At 47.6% G+C, this 17802-nt stretch overlaps 1 protein-coding gene across 4 annotated transcripts in view; it reads left to right on the forward strand.

Moving 5' to 3' along the window:
- The window catches only part of LOC136677058 (protein BEAN1-like), a 32330-nt gene extending 15394 nt beyond the window's left edge, over positions 1-16936 (forward strand). For 2 of the 4 annotated variants that reach the window (XM_066654435.1, XM_066654434.1), the window contains exons 4-6: positions 12257-12422; positions 12720-12858; positions 15013-16936. In XM_066654435.1, coding sequence (XP_066510532.1) covers positions 12284-12422; positions 12720-12858; positions 15013-15304 — 570 coding nt within the window. In that variant the 5' untranslated portion in view covers positions 12257-12283 and the 3' untranslated portion in view covers positions 15305-16936. Of the gene's footprint in view, positions 1-5841; positions 5968-9480; positions 9605-12256; positions 12423-12719; positions 12859-15012 lie in introns of those variants that run through there. The other 2 variants (XM_066654436.1, XM_066654437.1) reach the window with 2 other exon arrangements.
- Positions 16937-17802: the final 866 nt, after the last annotated feature.

Below are 17802 nucleotides of genomic sequence, written 5' to 3' on the forward strand. Positions count from 1 at the left end.
CCCACTAAGAAAAAATAAGTAAAAGCATCTTCTACTCGAATGCTTTGGTTCAGGATGCACTTTTCCAAGCCGTCTCAGAGGCTAGGGGGCGCATATGAAGTTTACCGTCATTAACTGTACGTTTTTAGCTGGTGTGGTGTGTTAGTAGCACAGGCACGTTTCAGCCATGATATCGGGTTACGTACCTTTTAATCCACATCATCTGCAGAGTCTAGAGGGTGCAAAAAAGGCCCCAGCGTCTCTGTCCCTCGCTCTGTCCTCCAGCTCCTCCTGACGATCCCCAGTCCTCAGAGAGAGAGGACGCCGAGGGACGCCGTACCTGAGATGGAAGTGTGGGTGCCTGTGGTGGTTTAAGGAGCGGTCCCAGAGAGCAGTGAATGTTTGGGCCGGATGTGGAGCACCTGGAGCAATGACGGTGTGGATGGGGTGAGTCTGGCTGCCTCCACCTTAAATGGGTCAGATGTCGGGGGAGTTGTGAGCACTTACAGCCCGAGCTGAGCCTGGTTTCTCAGTGCAGTTAGAGTGAGCACTGCTCTGTGGGAGGGACTGGGGATCTCTTTGCTGCTCAAACATGAAGTTAACTGTAAACACGTGTTGAACATAAGTAAATAGTACTGTCTCGCCCTGTACTTTATAAATGTGTTATAACACGTGTTAGTAGCTGTGACACACCTGGACCAGACGAGTCCTGCTGTTGGACACGGGTCCTGCGGGGGTCCACAGCGGCCCAGATAGGAACAGAACCACCTTAAGAACCGTGCGGCTCCACAGGGAAGAGGAGGTCAGTGTTTTCATCGTGGTTTCAGTTTGTGTGTAGTGTCAGGAGTCTCCGATCAAACTACGATCCGCTGATTCCTTTCTCAGTCAACTGCTGAGCTCCTGATTCTCACATTTATTCCCCACAGCGTTCACTTCTGTAACCCTTTACTGACCGGCCTTCACTCTTCTTCTGTCCATGAGCTCCAAATGGTTCAAAACTCTGCTGCTCAGCTTCTCTCTCTCACTCACACTCTCTCTCTCTCACTCTCTCTCTCACTCTCTCTCACTCACTCACACTCTCTCACTCACTCTCACTCACTCACTCTCTCACACACACTCACTCTCACTTTCACACTCACTCACTCCCTCTCACACTCTCTCTCTCTCACTCTCACTCTCAAAAGGAAATATGAATTTATTAAATAAATGAAGAGTAAATTAAAATAAAACACTGAGCCTATGGATGTGTGTGTGTGTGTGTGTGTGTGTGTGTGTGTGTGCGTGTTCAGAAACCCATACAGGGGCGACATTTGAAACCTACGCCAGTGTGAAGTCTGTATTTAATAAAACTGACTAAAGCCCATCAGCTGTGGAGCTGTGTTTAAGTCGGATGTAAATTTAAATCATTCTTTTCTAAACTTTCCACCATTCTTCACTGGAAATGAAGTTATTGCTTGATAATGGCCCACTCTTTGTAAAGTTCAGACAGTTTTCTGCGTTGAACTGGGTCTGGGTCTGGTTCTGACGGCTGCAGTGAGCAGGTTAAAGTGTGGTTTTCAAAAAGCTGAGGATCTGGGGTCGAGGCTGGAGCAGAAGGGTGTGGAAGGGAGGTGATTGGCTCCTGTTCGTTCAGGGTCGTTCAGCCGAGCTGCAGATTGTTACTGTTCCGCTGCCCCCTAGTGTCAGAGACATGCTGCTCTCGGATGGGGGTGGATTTAAGGCTGTAACAAATGTCCCACTTTCCATGCATGACTTATACAGACACACACACACACAAACACACTGCTACACATGTAACATATCCTCTCTAGACCATACTTTCTGACTAAAACACGTAGTGCCCCAGTGTCTCAGCAGTGACTCAGCAGACCACAGTGGGGCCAGGGGTAACAGAGTGGTGCAGATGTAAAGGAGTCGTGGTTCATTTCTGTGGAAAGAACAGGTTCTGTGTTCTGTGTTAGTTCTGGTTCCGTGTGAAAAGACAAAGGAGAAGTGGAGATATCAGACTTTAAATATAACTGTAAAACATCGTTGTTGTGGGTTAGTAAACGTGCTGTAACCGGTCTGCGACAGACACTGTTTATTTCCATCATTTATTATTATTAATATTACTATTATTATATTATTATTATCTCCATCATGTTCCGCCTCGAAAAGAAACAGAACATTTCTAAATCTTTGGATTTTTATTAAAATAAATCAAATGTAAATAAACAGCTGAGAGCAGAAGGAAATGGATTAGATTCAACTTTAATGTCTTTGTACAGAGTTCAGGTACAGAGCCAATGAAATGTAGTTAGCATCTAATCAGAAGTGCAATATATAACATTATTTACATAATTTACATAAAGTGCAGTAGTGATATGACATTGTGATTATGGAAGTTGTAACCGTATATACATACTGAAATATGAGAAATATGAAATATGTAAACAAAGTAACATTGTGTAGGTGATGCATTATGTACTGAAGGATGAATGAAATACAACTTTACAGAAGGTGCAGTGAAATGATTGTGCGATGTATTTAAAAAGTGTCTGAATAGTGTTCATCAGGATAACAGCCTCAGGAAAAAAACTGTTACGAAGCCTGTTAGTGCGGGAACGGAGGCTCCTGTAACGTCTGCCAGATGGTAAAAGGCTGAAAAGTCCATGATTTGGGTGGGTCCTTGACGATGTTTCTTGCCCAGGCAGCGTTTGTGGTAGATGTCCTCGATGGTAGGGAATTCGGTGCCTATGATGCGCTGTGCTGTTTTTACCACCCGCTGGAGAGCTTTGCAGTCTGCAGCACAGCAACTGCCGTACCATACAGAGATGCAGTCGGTAAGTATGCTCTCGATGGTACAGCGGTAAAAGTTCACCAGTATCCTGGGAGACAAGTGAGCTTTCTTCAGACTCCGAAGAAAATAGAGATGCTGCTGCGCCTTTTTGATGAGGACGGAGGAGTTCAAGGACCAGGTGAGATCATTGGAAATGTGGAGACCAAGGAACTTGAAACTGGACACCTGATCCATTGCAGTTCCGTTGATGTAAATGGGGGCGTGAGCTTGATTCCTAGTCCGTCTGAAGTCCATGATGATCTCCTTTGTTTTGAGCGTGTTTAGTACCAGGTTATTGTTGTGGCACCACAAGGACAGATGCTGTACTTCATCCCAGTAGGCCGTTTCATTATCGTCTGTAATCAAGCCTATCACCGTGGTGTCATCTGCGAATTTGACTATGGTGTTGGAACCATAGGCAGGTACACAGTCATGGGTGAAGAGAGAGTACAGAATCGGGCTCAGAACACAACCTTGTGGAACGCCAGTGTTCAAGGTGATGGTTGATGAATGAAGGTTGCCTAATCTAACAGATTGGGGTCTGTTAGACAGGAAGTCTAAAATCCAGTGGCAGAGTGATGTGCTGATACCCAGATGGTTGAGTTTGGATATCAGCATAGACGGAATCACTGTGTTGAATGCAGAACTAAAATCGATGAACAGCATACTCACCTATGAGTTTTGACAGTCCAGGTGGGTTAGTGCAGTGTGTAGTGCTGTTGAGATAGCGTCCTCAGTGGATCTGTTGCTACGATAAGCAAACTGGTGTGGGTCCAGCGTAGCAGGCAGGCAGGATTTCAAGTAAGAAAGAACTAGTCTTTCAAAGCACTTGGACATTATTGGGGTGAGTGCTACAGGTCGAAGGTCATTTAACTCTGAAGCAGTAGAATGCTTAGGCACAGGCACAATAATGACAGACTTAAAGATGTGAGCGAAGACACCCTTGAGTTCCACAGCACAAGCTCTTAGCACACGGCCAGGTCCACCATCAGGGCCAGCTGCCTTCCGTGCATTCACTCTGCTCAGCATTCGACTGACGTCCGAAGTGGAAAGTACAAGTGGGTTGTGGTCTGGTGGAGGATGGTTTATTGAAGATATCTTGTTGCTCTGGTCGAACCGAGTGTAGAAGTTGTTCAGCTCATCAGGGAGTGAAGCACTGTTGGAAGATGGAACAGAGTTGGCTGGATTATAGTCAGTCAGGGTGTGAATTCCCTGCCACATACGCTGATGGTCAGAGGAGGTAAAGTGCTCCTCAATCCGGCGTTTCTAGCAGAGCTTGGCTATAGCTATTCCTCTCCTCAGGTTAGCTCTGGCCAAGCTGTATGTTCCCTGTCTCCTGATCTGAAGGCAACATCTCTGGCTTTGAGCAGAGTGCGAACCTCTCTGTTCATCCAGGGCTTCTGATTAGGTAATGTTATTATTGTCTTTTGTGATGTCACTCTGTCCACACAGTTGTTGATGTGTTTCAGGACAGAGTTAGTGTAGGTGTCCAAGTGGATGTGTGAGCCTGTGGTGGCTCGGGCAGCATACTCACTCCAGTCGGTGTGCTGGAACTGTTGCTGAAGGAAGGAGTCAGCCCCATCCATCCAGATCTTTACAGTTCTGGTTGAAGGCTTAATCCTCTGCATGACTGGAGTGTATTTGGGAAGCAGGAACAAAGAAAGATGATCGGAAAGTCCAAGATGGGGGAGGGGTGTTGTATAAACTTTGTCCAAAGTTTTTCGTCCCCTTGTGGTGCAGGAGACATTCTGAAAATTTTGGTAGTCCAGATTTTAAATCAGAGTGGTTGAAATCTCCTGAGACAATAAAAGCTCCGTCCGGATGTGTATTTTGCAGTTTGGTGATAGAAGCACAGAGACACTCCATAGCCGAGTTAGCATTAGCGTCAGGAGGCACGTAGACTACGGCAGCAACAATACAGCTGAACTCACGGGACACTCACAGCTGAACATTCGCGAGAAAAACGCTAGGTAATGCCGGCCGGTGTGGGTTTAGCCTTAGCTTAGCACATAAGCCACCGCGCTTACCCCGTCTTTGTTTACGCTGGCGTCGCCGGCGTCGGGTCCTTCCGGTCGGCAAGATTGACTCGCTTGGTCCCGGTGTTCGGGTCGTCTCTGGTGGAAGCTGGTTGAAGTCGAACTGATGCGTGAATCCGGTGTTTGTGCAGTGAATGTTAATTTCCAAGCTTCTGTCGTAGCTGTAGTTCGCAAGAGTTATTTGCGCAAGAAACTGGAGCTAGCTAAGTAAATACGTATAATATTACTAAAACTGGTAAGACGCTGAGCCTCGCGGTGTGATCGCGACGCCATCTTGGTCTATAAATGTCTATAAATTAGACTTGATTCTAAAGTAAAGATCGTACTCGTGTGGTTTACTCTTTTTATGTTAATGTTTTATTGGACGTTTTTATTCTGGATTTGAATTTAACTGTTTTTTTTTTGTGTGTAAAACACTTTGAATTGCTTTTGTTTGAAAGGTGCTCTATAAATAAACTCGCCTCTGAATCTGAGTCTGAATGCAGCGCCCCTCACGCGTGTGTACGTCCTCAGAAGGCCACGTGTGCCGTGTGCTCCTCCTCCGTTTTCATGCCCTTGAAAGTGATGCTGAACCAGTGCGCAGCTCTTTAATGGACGGAGAACACACGAAGTCTGGGAAACGCTGCGGCTGCAAGTGCTGACGGTAATAAAGGAAGCATTAGAGTGTTACAGCAGCTCTAAGGGGGGGGGGGGGGTGTTATAAATGACCAGGCGGGGTGCCACAGGGAGAAAGTGCCCACTCAGCTGTTCCAGGATCAGAGGAGAGGACGTTATCTTCACTCTCACAGTCAGAGTCCTGTGGCGGAGGTTATTCGTTAATGCAGTTTTAATGTTTGGTGAAATCTGAGCCTCTGTTGTTTATCTGTTGTTTTGCTGGTTGTGTTCCACTCAGAGCAGAGGACTACGGCTCGCTCCGCCCCCTCTCAGACTCTTTAAAGAACCTGTTGTTAGAAGTTGGTGCAAATTGACCAAGACCCTCAGGCTGTGTCTCCTCTAACTCACCCTCAGCCCTCCGTCGTCTGGAGCCGGATCCGGGGGAAGTCAAGGGACACAGACACCAGGGAGGTGCACGAAGACAGCGCCACTGCGTGTCCTGCGTCTACTGCCTTCATCTACAGCACGACGGGGAATGGGGTGAGGGCACGGAGGGATACGAGAGACATTCCCAGTCTCAGGGTCTGTGAAAGAAGAGAGAAGCGAGGTTAGTGATGTTTAAGATGCTCTCAGACGATCGAGCCGTGGGCTGCTCCCATGAGAGAGAGAGAGAGAGAGAGAGACACAGACAGAGAGAGAGACAGAGAGACACAGACAGAGAGAGAGAGCAGGTGGTGGTTGAACATCGTGGCTGATAAGCGGAGAAGTTGAGTGTCTGAGGACCAAAAGTCACCAGTGTCTAAGATTTTTAAAGTAAAATCAAGGCTGAGGTTGTTATATTTGGCAACCCTGCTGTCACTCGTACGATGGACAAAGAGCTGGGGGTGGTCTGTGGGTGAGAACGTCTAGGCATCACTTTTGAGAAGCAAAAGAACAGTGTTGTTGTACGGAGCGGTTTTAGAGACATCGCGAGACGGTTCCAGGGCCGTGATGAGAAGATAAATGTTGATAAAGGACTCTCTGAGACAAACGAGGCGTGTTTTAAAAGTTCGACTTATTAACAATAAACGGCTACAGAACACAATGATTAACAAACAGTATTTATTCAAAAACCATCTCTAACTGAACAGTTTTAACAGCGCTCCACGGTCACAGCACACTTCCATTTTATTAATTGTATTTTTATTATTATTTTATTTTTTATTATGATTTTTATTACTGTCTCTTTATATTTTTTATATATTTTACATCTATTGTTGTTGTTGGGTGTTATTTATATTCCGTTATGAAGCTATTTGAGCAGAGCATTAAAGTTGCTATATGAGTAAATTATATTATTATTATTTTTATTTTTTATTTATTTTTTATTTATTTATTTTTTTGAGAGAGAGTTTGAAACCGTGTTGTTCACCTCAGGACGTTTTCAGTGGTTTCCAAAGCCTTCAGTTCAGGGCTCTTCAGGGGTCTGTGGAGAAATCGTGTTCCTGAAGAAGAGGAGATTAAAGGGCAGATAGATGTTCTTTGGCTGGGGATTAAAGGGTTAAGCCGTGTTACTGGAGGGCAGTGTGAAATGGGACCGGTCTGAAGCCGGTGATTACAGCAGGAAATGGCTAATTTGACCGTGTTGTTGTGGATGGAGCGATGGCCGAGCAGCTGGACGGCGCTGAGGAAGATTTATCTCATCGTTTACCGCTTTAGCAGCTGCTCCACTGACGCTACGCTAACGTCAGCACCGCTAACGGCTCTGGGGCTGTTCTCTTCACAGAGACTTTAGAAAGAGGAAAACTGGAGTAGTTTAACCCCTGGGAGAAGTAAAGGATAAAGCTGCTGCTCTTTTGTTTTTCCACTGTCCACATCTGGTCCTGCTCCTGGAACCGGGTTCCTGTTTAGTCGCTGTTCTCTTGCGGTTCCACCCGAGCCAAGTAGGGACTGAGTGTGAGGTGTAAACCCTGCAGAGCTCTGATTGGCCAGAGACCTGTCAATCACCAGCAAAAACACACATCACATTAGTTTTTATCCGACTCTCAGCAGCAGCTCGTAACGTTCCCCCGAGGGGTTTCTGAAGAGAGTCAGACGCTCCTTGGGTCGGTGTCTGAGGAAAATCTCCAGCGAAAGATGAACGTGGAACAAGGAAAACTGCTCTGTGAGGAACTGGGGGCGGAGCTGTGTTCAGTCCAAACAACAACAACAACACGCCACACACCGAGTAAACAGCCCCTGACTCTACCTCCGTGTTGTTGTGGTTTTTAAAGCCCACGGTTCCAGTTAGAGACGGGTTTGAGATGACACCGGCTCTGTTTCTCAGGGAGGAGCTGTGGGAGTGGATAAGAGACCAGGTGGAAGTGAGTCGAGCCGATCCCATGCCGTGTAAAAGCATCATTAAAGGGTTAAAAGGGTCCACTTCACCATCTCCCAACTGTTCATCCGTGAGAAATAAACAGTCTGATCCTCTTACTGTGCCTTTAAGACCAATATGTAAATGAGGTCTGTTCTGATTCGTGGCACTGTATTTCACTTCCTTCAGAAAAGCAGTTCTGGTGTCCTGTGATGTGCAGGGCTCTGTCCAGAGTGTGATCCAGTGATTCTGGGTCAGATCTGGACCCAGGGCTTGTAATGAATAAATGAATGAGGATTGCACAGGAGTGACCCCTGCTCTGTGTGCCACAGTCTACTCAGTACCAGGAGTGTGTGTGTGTGTGTGTGTGTGTTATCAGGTATGATTATAGAGCTACAGTAATAATCACAGCGCCCCCTTCTGGCTGTTATTATTGTCTGAGTCTGAATGAGGAAGGTTTAAATCCTCTGTTATCCACAATGACCTACATTTTCTGTTTTTTTCTGACCCACATTCAGTCCCCAGCTTCTCTCTATCTCTCTCTCTCTCTCTGTCTGACTCTTTCTGTCTCTCTCTGTCGGTCTCTTTCTCTCTCTCTCTCTCTCTGTCTCTCGGCCGTGTGGAGGACAGTAGCGTGTAGAAGGTCAGTTTTGTTAGCAGTGGGTCTTTAAGGTGAATCTGGAGTGAGACGCTGATGAGGGACAGAGGAGACATGAGCTGATTTTATTTTAGAAAAAGAGAGAGAACACTGAAGGGTTTTAAAAGGAAGGCTAATGAAGGAAGATCAATGAGGTTCAAAGGAAAGGGAGGAGCCGAGAAGTTCATCCGCGAACAGTTTTACAGCCGCAGCACTTTTATTGGCAGTGCACTTAGGGCCAGAGTGGTGCTGAGTTTACAGTGAGGATCGGGTCATTGAGGTCACCTTCACAGTCCGTACCCAGGCACAGACAGCACCCGAGTCCAACAGAACCGTGCCTGGGTCTACCTCCTCAAGCCCAGGCAGAGACAGCACCCGAGTCCAACAGAACCGTGCCTGGGTCTACCTCCTGGAGCCCAGGCACAGCACGGAGGGAAAGCCCAGTTCAGTAAACTTTCTCTCCCCCAGCGTCAGTCAGAACTCTACCGACCAGTGGCTGGGAGCTAGTGTTCTCCTCGGAGCCTGTGGAGCGGAACTACACATTAGAGACCGGTCCTCCTCGCTCCAGCGAGAGCCACACGGTGCCGTGAGGTTTTAAAATTGTGTTTCTGTAACGTCCTGCTCCCGTTTAAGGGCTTTTTAAATGAAATAATCTTAAAGTTGTTCTTTGGCCTCAAAAGAAAAACACTTCACAAAACAAGGCCCGGTTCGTTCCGGGGCGGCGCCTCTCTCCGTGGGTTGGTGTTGCTCCTGAACACCAGGCGGCTCCTCGCTGATCTACAACATTTCAACAAAAGGCTGTAAACGCTGAGAATCTGATTTTTCTTTGAACTATGGCTTTAATATGTGGTGGATCATCAGCGCCGTGGCGAAGAGGAGCGGAGCTGGGCTCAGACCCGAGGGAAACAGAGGGCTGTGCTGGGAAACATCAAGCAGCTTCACCATTAAGAGTTTCCTGGAAATAAAGATTACGCCGCTGCAGTGTGTGTGTGTGTGTGTACACGTAGCTGGGAGGTTTCAGAGTCAGAATGATGCACTGTTATTGATTTTTACAGAATTATGTCCAGTGAACCACAGCCGGTGGCGTTCTGCAGCGAGACACTTCCCTCTCAGATCTAATAACACACCGCAGAGAACCCGTGGACGTGTGAGTTTCTGACGCCGCTGAGAGGCTGTAGTTCTCTTCAGAACTTGATCATGAAGAAGTGAGGGTCAGACATCGTTACCGTGTTCATACGTCCCTCAGAATGAACGGTTCCTGAGTGGCCTCAGTGTGGAGGACACCTCACAGTTACACTGCGCCCATTTACATAGCTAACCACACCTGTTTCCATGGTTACACTACAGCCTTTTCCAGTTACAACCTACCTGTTACCATAGTTACGCTGCGCCCATTTCCATAGCTAACCACACATGTTTCCATGGTTACACTACAGCCGTTTCCATCTACAACCTATCTGTTTCCATAGTTACGCTGCGCCCATTTCCAAAGCTAACCACATCTGTTTCCATGGTTACACTACAGCCTTTTCCAGTTACAACCTACCTGTTTCCATAGTTACACTACGCCTATTTCCATAGTTAACCACACCTGTTTCCATGGTTACACTACAGCCGTTTCCAGTTGCAACCTACCCGTGACTATTGTTATGCTGCGCCCATTTCTGCAGTTACACCCACCTGTTTCCATAGTTACACCCATTACATCATGCTTATTTCCATAGATAATTCCATTTCCGTGGTTACACCTCACCTGTTTCCATAGTTACACTAACCCATTCTATAACAAACCTGCTCCATGGTTATTTTATACACATTTCTCTTGTTAAACCACACCACAGCCACACGTCTCCATGACGATGCTTCATCCTTTTTTTTTTTTTTTTTTTTTTTTTTTTTTTACAGAAGTGAATGTGAAGATGCCCCCTAGTGGCTGTAACAGCAATGAGTTTAATATTTGTGGTAAATATTGAGTTAAACCGAAAGGATGCCATCTTTAACTCAGTGCTCCGCCCCTCAGTGCTCCTCCACTCAGTGCTCCGCCCCTCAATGCTCCACCCCTCAGTGCCCTGCCCCACCCCTCAGTGCTCCTCCACCCAGTGCTCCCCCCCACAGTGCTCCTCCCCTCAGTGCCCCACCCCTCAGTGCCCTGCCCCGCCCCTCAGTGCTCCTCCACTCAGTGCTCCGCCCCACAGTGCTCCTCCTCTCAGTGCCCCGCCCCTCAGTGCTCCTCCACCCAGTGCTCTGCCCCACAGTGCTCCTCCCCTCAGTGCCCCGCCCCTCAGTGCTCCTCCACCCAGTGCTCTGCCCCACAGTGCTCCTCCACCCAGTGCTCTGCCCCACAGTGCTCCTCCCCTCAGTGCCCCACCCCTCAGTGCCCTGCCCCGCCCCTCAGTGCTCCTCCACACAGTGCTCCGCCCCACAGTGCTCCTCCCCTCAGTGCCCTGCCCCGCCCCTCAGTGCTCCTCCACTCAGTGCCCCGCCCCACAGTGCTCCTCCCCTCAGTGCTCCTCCACTCAGTGCCCCGCCCCTCAGTGCTCCTCCACTCAGTGCTCCTCCCCTCAGTGCTCCTCCACTCAGTGCCCCGCCCCACAGTGCTCCTCCACTCAGTGCTCCTCCCCACAGTGCTCCTCCCCTCAGTGCTCCTCCACTCAGTGCCCCGCCCCTCAGTGCCCCGCCCCTCAGTGCTCCTGCTGGAAAGGGACAGTGTTAAAGGGAGTCAAATTCACAGGAATATTTTTTTACACAAGAGTCTTACACCTCCATCCCACACATCTCTTGGAGAAGCCGTGTTTATGGCAGAGGTAGAGGTTCTTCTTCTGTGTTTTTAAATATTTAAACAGGTCCCGATTAAATATTAAAAAGAGCAGAATAAACTCCACAGAGTGATAAAATCCTGAGGAGACAGAGCAGGGACAGCACTGTGTGAATGTCTTCTTTATGATGTATAAAGGACTCTAAGAATCATTAAAAGGTCCATAAACCACCCCCCACCCCCTCGTCTCCGCAGTGGAACACAGTTCTGTTTCTTAATGAAGCGTCTGTGACCCGCTTTGGTCCAAACCCCACGAGCCCCACAGCAGTGTTCTCCCCCTGTGTAAACAGCCCCTGTTCAGAACGCCCGCTTTCAGCACCTGTTCCTTTAAATGATAATGAGCCGCTCGCTGTTCACCCCGACCCCGAGTGCACAGCAGTGAGGAGCGAGGAGCAGAAGCTCTGGTTTTTAGCCGTTTTCACTCTGTTCTCTTTCTTCTCCGTTTTTACTCAGTGCTCTTATTTCTCCGCGCTCGTTGTGTCTGTTTCGCTGAGTTTAACCTCGTCTTTGCGCTCTCACATAAACACGGGTCCAGCGCTGTGATTGGACAGACTCAGACGAGGGGGCGGGGCCATTCTAAAGTCTCTGCACTTGACGTCAGAAGCGGAGCAGAATCAGAACGACTCGTTTTATCCCGTGTTTTCAGACTCAGGCAGCGCACAGTAAACTGACTGGGACCTTGTTTCACAGTGTGCGTGTTGGTGGGCTCCTGGTTCACACTTTAATGTGAACACACACTGAATGTCCACTTTAAATGTGGTGTATACTTTGACATTATGTGATAATTTAATAGATTTTTACTTTATTGTATTTTTTTCCATATTTGACTTTAGGTTTTTTGTTGTTTGTTTGTTTTTATTTCACTCTTTTATTGAAGTCATAGCTGCTGTTGTTTTATTGGAAATAAAAGTTATTAAACTACAAATATTTAACTATATTCGCTCCATCACCCTTTTGACTTTGTTGTATCTTTTTTTGGAACTAAATTAAGCATTTGTGTGTGTGTGTGTGTGTGTGTTTGTGTGTGTGTGTGTGTGTGCAGTGAACTCTGACCCAAGTAGCTCCGCCCATGAGCAGTGAGGAGAGTCTGCTATTGGCCGGATTTGTAATTGGCCTCGTGATCATCATTTCCTGCATCAGCATCATCATCGGCCGGCTGAGCAAAGGGAACCGCAAGAGGAACCCCTACCTGCGCACCAGCAGATTCGGTACTGCAATCTAGAACCACACATCAGTAACACCCAGAAACACAGTCTAGAACACAGTCTACTCTCTGCTCTAACGCCTTAAACCACACACTGTCAAGAACAGAACTGCACTCAGTAGAACACAGTCTAGAACCACGCAGTCTGTAAACACAGAACATCTGGGGAAAGTGGAACCTGGATTCTGGTGGAGGTGTGTGTCACAGTGCGGTTTTATTTCTGGACGGAGCTGTGGCAGAGGGACGGTGTTCTGTTTAAAGCCTGTGTGAGACCCTGTGTGTTCTTTTTGTTCTGCTTTAGTTGGAGACCGTTATTTTGTGGGTTCTAATGGAGAACTGAGGCAGATTCGTTCGGAGGACTCTCGCGCAGCGTCGGACTGGGACTCGTACATGGAAACCATCTCCCAGAGCAGTGACACCTGCCTCGACTCGCCGCCTCAGTGAGTGACATCATCACAGTCAGTGACCAGAACCAGAACCTAAACAAGAACCAGAATCAGGATTGGGGATAGAGAGAGAGAGAGAGAGAGCTCACCTTTGAGGGACACTGGGACTGGACTCATCTATTTTTAGGTTCACTGTGTTGTCCACAGGTTGTTATTATTAGAACACTTCAGAGCGAGAGATCGACAGGCAGAGAGAGAGAGAGAGAGAGAGAGAGAGAGAGGGAAAGGGAAAGTCAGAGAGAGAGAGAGAGAGAAGGGGTAGTGAGAGGCAGAGAGAGGGAGACAGGCGGAGAGAGGGGAGAGGCATTGAGAGAGAGAGAGAAGAGAGAGAGAGAGAGGGATGGAAAGGGAGAATGAAAGGAGAAATGTAGATTGAACATTAGTGCTCTTCCACAGTTTTGAACATGGAAATATTTCCCTTTATTAAATTGTGTGGTGGTTCTGTGTGGTTCTGGGGAAACGGAGCCTGTCCAGAGGCTGGTTCTGTCTCAGGAGTAATGTCTCAGGTTTAAATAATAAATTCTCTCCGTTATAATAATTATTCATAAGATATGCTCTCTCCTCACAGTCTTTTTAACTCTCCACCACCACCTCCTCCTCCTCCTCCTCCTCCTCCTCCCATCAGCATCCGAGCCCCACAGAACCCCACAGAACAGAACTCCCTCTGAACCCCACAGAACAGCTGCTCAGGAAGCTCCTCCCCCTTCCACAGACATCATCATCATCAGGACGTTTCCTGGAAGGAATCAGGGAATTGTTTTAAATGAATGTATAAATGAATAAAGCTAATCTTATTTGTCACAGACTCCACACATTTAACAGTGAAATGTGATGATGACGACTCCTTCCATGAAATGAAAACTGACATAAGGTGGAAAATAAAGACATATATAAAGATAGAGGGAGCAAGAAAGAGAAGGAAGAGGATAGAGTGAGAGAGAGAGAGAGAGAGAGAGAGACAGAGAAATGATAAGCTTTCCCATCATCATTCCCAGCCTCTGGACCTTGAGGAAATCCGAGAGTCCTCTGGTGAGGAGAGAAGTAGGGTGGCCTTGCCCTTAAGACCCGAGAGACCACCATCGACTCCCCGGGGGTGGGATGTGGGGTGTGAACTCGGTCCACGACGCGGAGCAGAGGCCGGGTCTCGTCACTCCCCTGGAGTCGATGGTGGTGCGAGGTCTGTTCCCTCGCTTAAAGGAGCAGTCTGTAATAAACTCACTGTACAACTCTGTGGTGTTTTAAATGAAGAAAAAGAGAAATGTGAGTTTCTCAGGTATTTTCAGTCTCACATAGTTTCCCTTTTTAAGGTGGAATGGAAAATACCAATAAGAAGCTGGTGAATAACACCATTATTAGGGTGCATTTCTGCTGCATGGAACCGACTCAACTCTTCCTCTTTCCCACTGTCCACATCTGGTCCTGCTCCTGGAACCGGGTTCTTGTTTAGTCGCTGTTCTCTTGCGGTTCCACCTGACTGTGGGGTGTAAACCCTGAGGAGCTCTGATTGGCCAGAGACCTGTCAATCACCAGGAAACACAGAGCTCCAGCACAAACTCACCGCTTGTAAAATCTCTGAAGTTAAAGCAGCGTTCACCTTAGTTTTTATCCGACTCTCAGCAGCAGCTCGTAACGTTCCCCCGAGGGGTTTCTGAAGAGGATCAGACGCTCCTTGGGTCGGTGTCTGAGGAAAATCTCCAGAGAAAGATGAACGTGGAACAAGGAAAACTGCTCTGTGAGGAACTGGGGGCGGAGCCGTGTTCAGTCCAAACAACAACAACAACACGCCACACACCGAGTGAACAGCGCCTGACTCTACTTCCGCACTGTTGTGGTTTTTAAAAGTGAGCCGAACCGAGTCGAGCCGATCCCATGCAGTGGAAACGCACCATTCGTGTCAAGAACAGACCCATTTAAGGTGGAACTAAACGTTGGAGTATAATAACTGTGAATAAGAACCAAAGATCTCCCTCCAAAATTACATTTAAGGTGGAAATGGGAAGTTTACAGTAATTCCTCGTCCGGGGAGGGTGGGTTTCTGGGAGTTCCTCGGGGGGGGGGGGGGGGGGGCTGGGGCTGGATGCAAAAGTAAAAAAGGTTCACTGCAACTTTGTGAAAATGTAATGATCATAATGTCTCCTCCTTTTTCAGATATGACGAGTGTATGGAACCAAACTCCGCTCCGATATACGACACCTCAGAAGCCCCGCCCCCTCCGATATACGACAATTCAGAATCTCCGCCCCCTCCTCCCTACTCCCTCGTCGACCCCTGCCGCCACTCGCCTCCCCCACAGTTCCTCTCTCTCTCTCTCCACCAGGGGTCCTCAGACGCTCCCCCTTACGCAGTCACGGAGTGGGACTCTAGCGGCCGGCCGGTCACTCCCGTCTCTCCCCGGGAGGAGGCGCCGCCGTACGAGACCGTGGTCAGGGGCGACCACTAGGGGGTGTTCTCCTCGTATCCATTAGTATTTACCTTAATACTGTTTTATTTACACTTTATAATCAATGGTAACCTGAAGTACCCTGAGTGTTGTGTGTGATTAATAGCGGTAGGTCACTCTTCACTGAACAAAGCGCTGAACAATTTACTTTTAAAAATAAATCAAATCTAAACATGGGATAAATACGAAGTTAATGGCGGCTGGTGAAACACGTTCGTGTTCTGAGGGAGGAGAGGTAAAACGGCTTGTGATTTCCTGTATCTCCCACCAATGAGCTTGAGTCTCAGTAACATAAAACAGACCGAGAGCGTCTGAGCTGCAGTAGAAGTGAACAGTAGTGTTTTCTGTAAGTTTTGGAGCTTTTTGACGCCGCTCTCTGCTTCACGCAGACCTCCCTCGGTCAGTGACGATGTAGCACTCGTTGATAAATGTAGCACCAAAGCAAATATATTGCATTTAGAAGCTGTTTTATGTTTAAAGTAAAGGACAGGGCTCAGAAAATCACGGCTCACTGACGGATCTTTGTGGCTTTTTAATCTTTGTGGGAGTTTAAAGGCACCTCAGGTTTGTTTCGAGCGTTGGATTCAAACAAACTCCACACAGTCACAACGTCCTCTTTCTCAGTTCCTTTCTGTCGACTTTAAACTCTTTAAAACATCAGAAGGAGGCTGAGACAAAACTGGAGACCGGGGTTCCGCAGCATCTCTGAGACTCACGGGGAGCAGAACAGTTCTTTAGCCGCAGTTTTACAGTCAGTGTGTGGTTCTTTAAGCTCTGTGTTCTGCCTCGAACGAGACGAGCTGTTCCTCCGCCATCTTCCTGCTCGTTTGTTTGGTCTGTATCCATGACGACGGAGCTCTGATTGGTCGCCTGATTTTAACGCATCTATAAAACGCAGAAAATGGAACAGGTTCTAATTCGGCGTCTCAGTGCGTCACGTTCAGACTCGGTGTGAAGGACGCGACTGTTTTCAAACCTGAGCTCGAAAAGGCCTTTAGTCTCTGAACTCTTCAGACAGTGGCTCCCCAAAGTCTCACATTGTCTCACGGTCTAAAAACACGAGAACTGAGTTTGTGTTTCTCACCGAACGGATCCATCCCGCTCAGAACCGATCACAATGACACCGTCGTGATTGTCGTATTCGGTTGTGATCTGATCTTTAACCCTTCCCTCTCCGCTCTGTGTGTTTTTCTCTTTCTCATCAGGCACCTGTTTATTTTGTTGATGGAGAAAGGTTTGTGGTGTTTCTTTGAACAATCGGCACCAGTGTTATTTAAAGCCCGTAAATCCTTTGCCTTTTTTCCGTTTTCTTTGTTGTAGTTCAGCACACTGTGATTATTTTGATGTTTTTTTGTGAATCTTTGTTGATGTTCGGATCCCAATAAATCAATAAAGACAACAGATGACTTCCATAAACAGAAACTTCAACCCCATCTTCACAGAAAGTCTGTGAGGCGGTGATCACCAGGTTTAATGGGTGTTTGGTTAAACAGGGGTTAATTTTCCTGACGGATTTGATGTTTATTTTATTCCACAGCTTTTCTGCACGCTTCCGAACGCCCACTTTCTCTTTCGCTTGCTGCCGTTTGATGGACATTTTCTTCTTTCCTGTTGTTTTTTTTATAAATTCATAAATAAAGTTGTAAAATTAATAATAAATAAAACACTGGTACGACACGATGATGATGATGACACTGCTTCAACTGTTAGAGACTCAGCAGCAAACACAGCGCCCCCTACTGGCTTCTCTGAAAGTGTCCAGTGAGTGTCAGTAGAGGGGGTGTTTCTGATAAAGTGGCCAGTGAGTGTCAGTAGAGGGGGGTGTTTCTGATAAAGTGGCCAGTGAGTGTCAGTAGAGGGGGTGTTTCTGATAAAGTGGCCAGTGAGTGTCAGTAGAGGGGGGTGTTTCTAATAAAGTGGCCAGTGAGTGTCAGTAGAGGGGGGGGGTGTTTCTGATAAAGTGGCCAGTGAGTGTCAGTAGAGGGGGGGTGTTTCTGATAAAGTGGCCAGTGAGTGTCAGTAGAGGGGGGTGTTTCTGATAAAGTGGCCAGTGAGTGTCAGTAGAGGGGGGTGTTTCTGATAAAGTGGCCAGTGAGTGTCAGTAGAGGGGGGGTGTTTCTGATAAAGTGGCCAGTGAGTGTCAGTAGAGGGGGTGTTTCTGATAAAGTGGCCAGTGAGTGTCAGTAGAGGGGGGTGTTTCTAATAAAGTGGCCAGTGAGTGTCAGTAGAGGGGGGGGGTGTTTCTGATAAAGTGGCCAGTGAGTGTCAGTAGAGGGGGGGTGTTTCTGATAAAGTGGCCAGTGAGTGTCAGTAGAGGGGGGGTGTTTCTGATAAAGTGGCCAGTGAGTGTCAGTAGAGGGGGGTGTTTCTGATAAAGTGGCCAGTGAGTGTCAGTAGAGGGGGGGTGTTTCTGATAAAGTGGCCAGTGAGAGTCAGTAGAGGGGGGTGTTTCTGATAAAGTGGCCAGTGAGTGTCAGTAGAGGGGGTGTTTCTGATAA

This window comes from Hoplias malabaricus, chromosome X2, assembly GCF_029633855.1.
Source record: "Hoplias malabaricus isolate fHopMal1 chromosome X2, fHopMal1.hap1, whole genome shotgun sequence".
Classification (NCBI taxonomy): domain Eukaryota; kingdom Metazoa; phylum Chordata; class Actinopteri; order Characiformes; family Erythrinidae; genus Hoplias; species Hoplias malabaricus.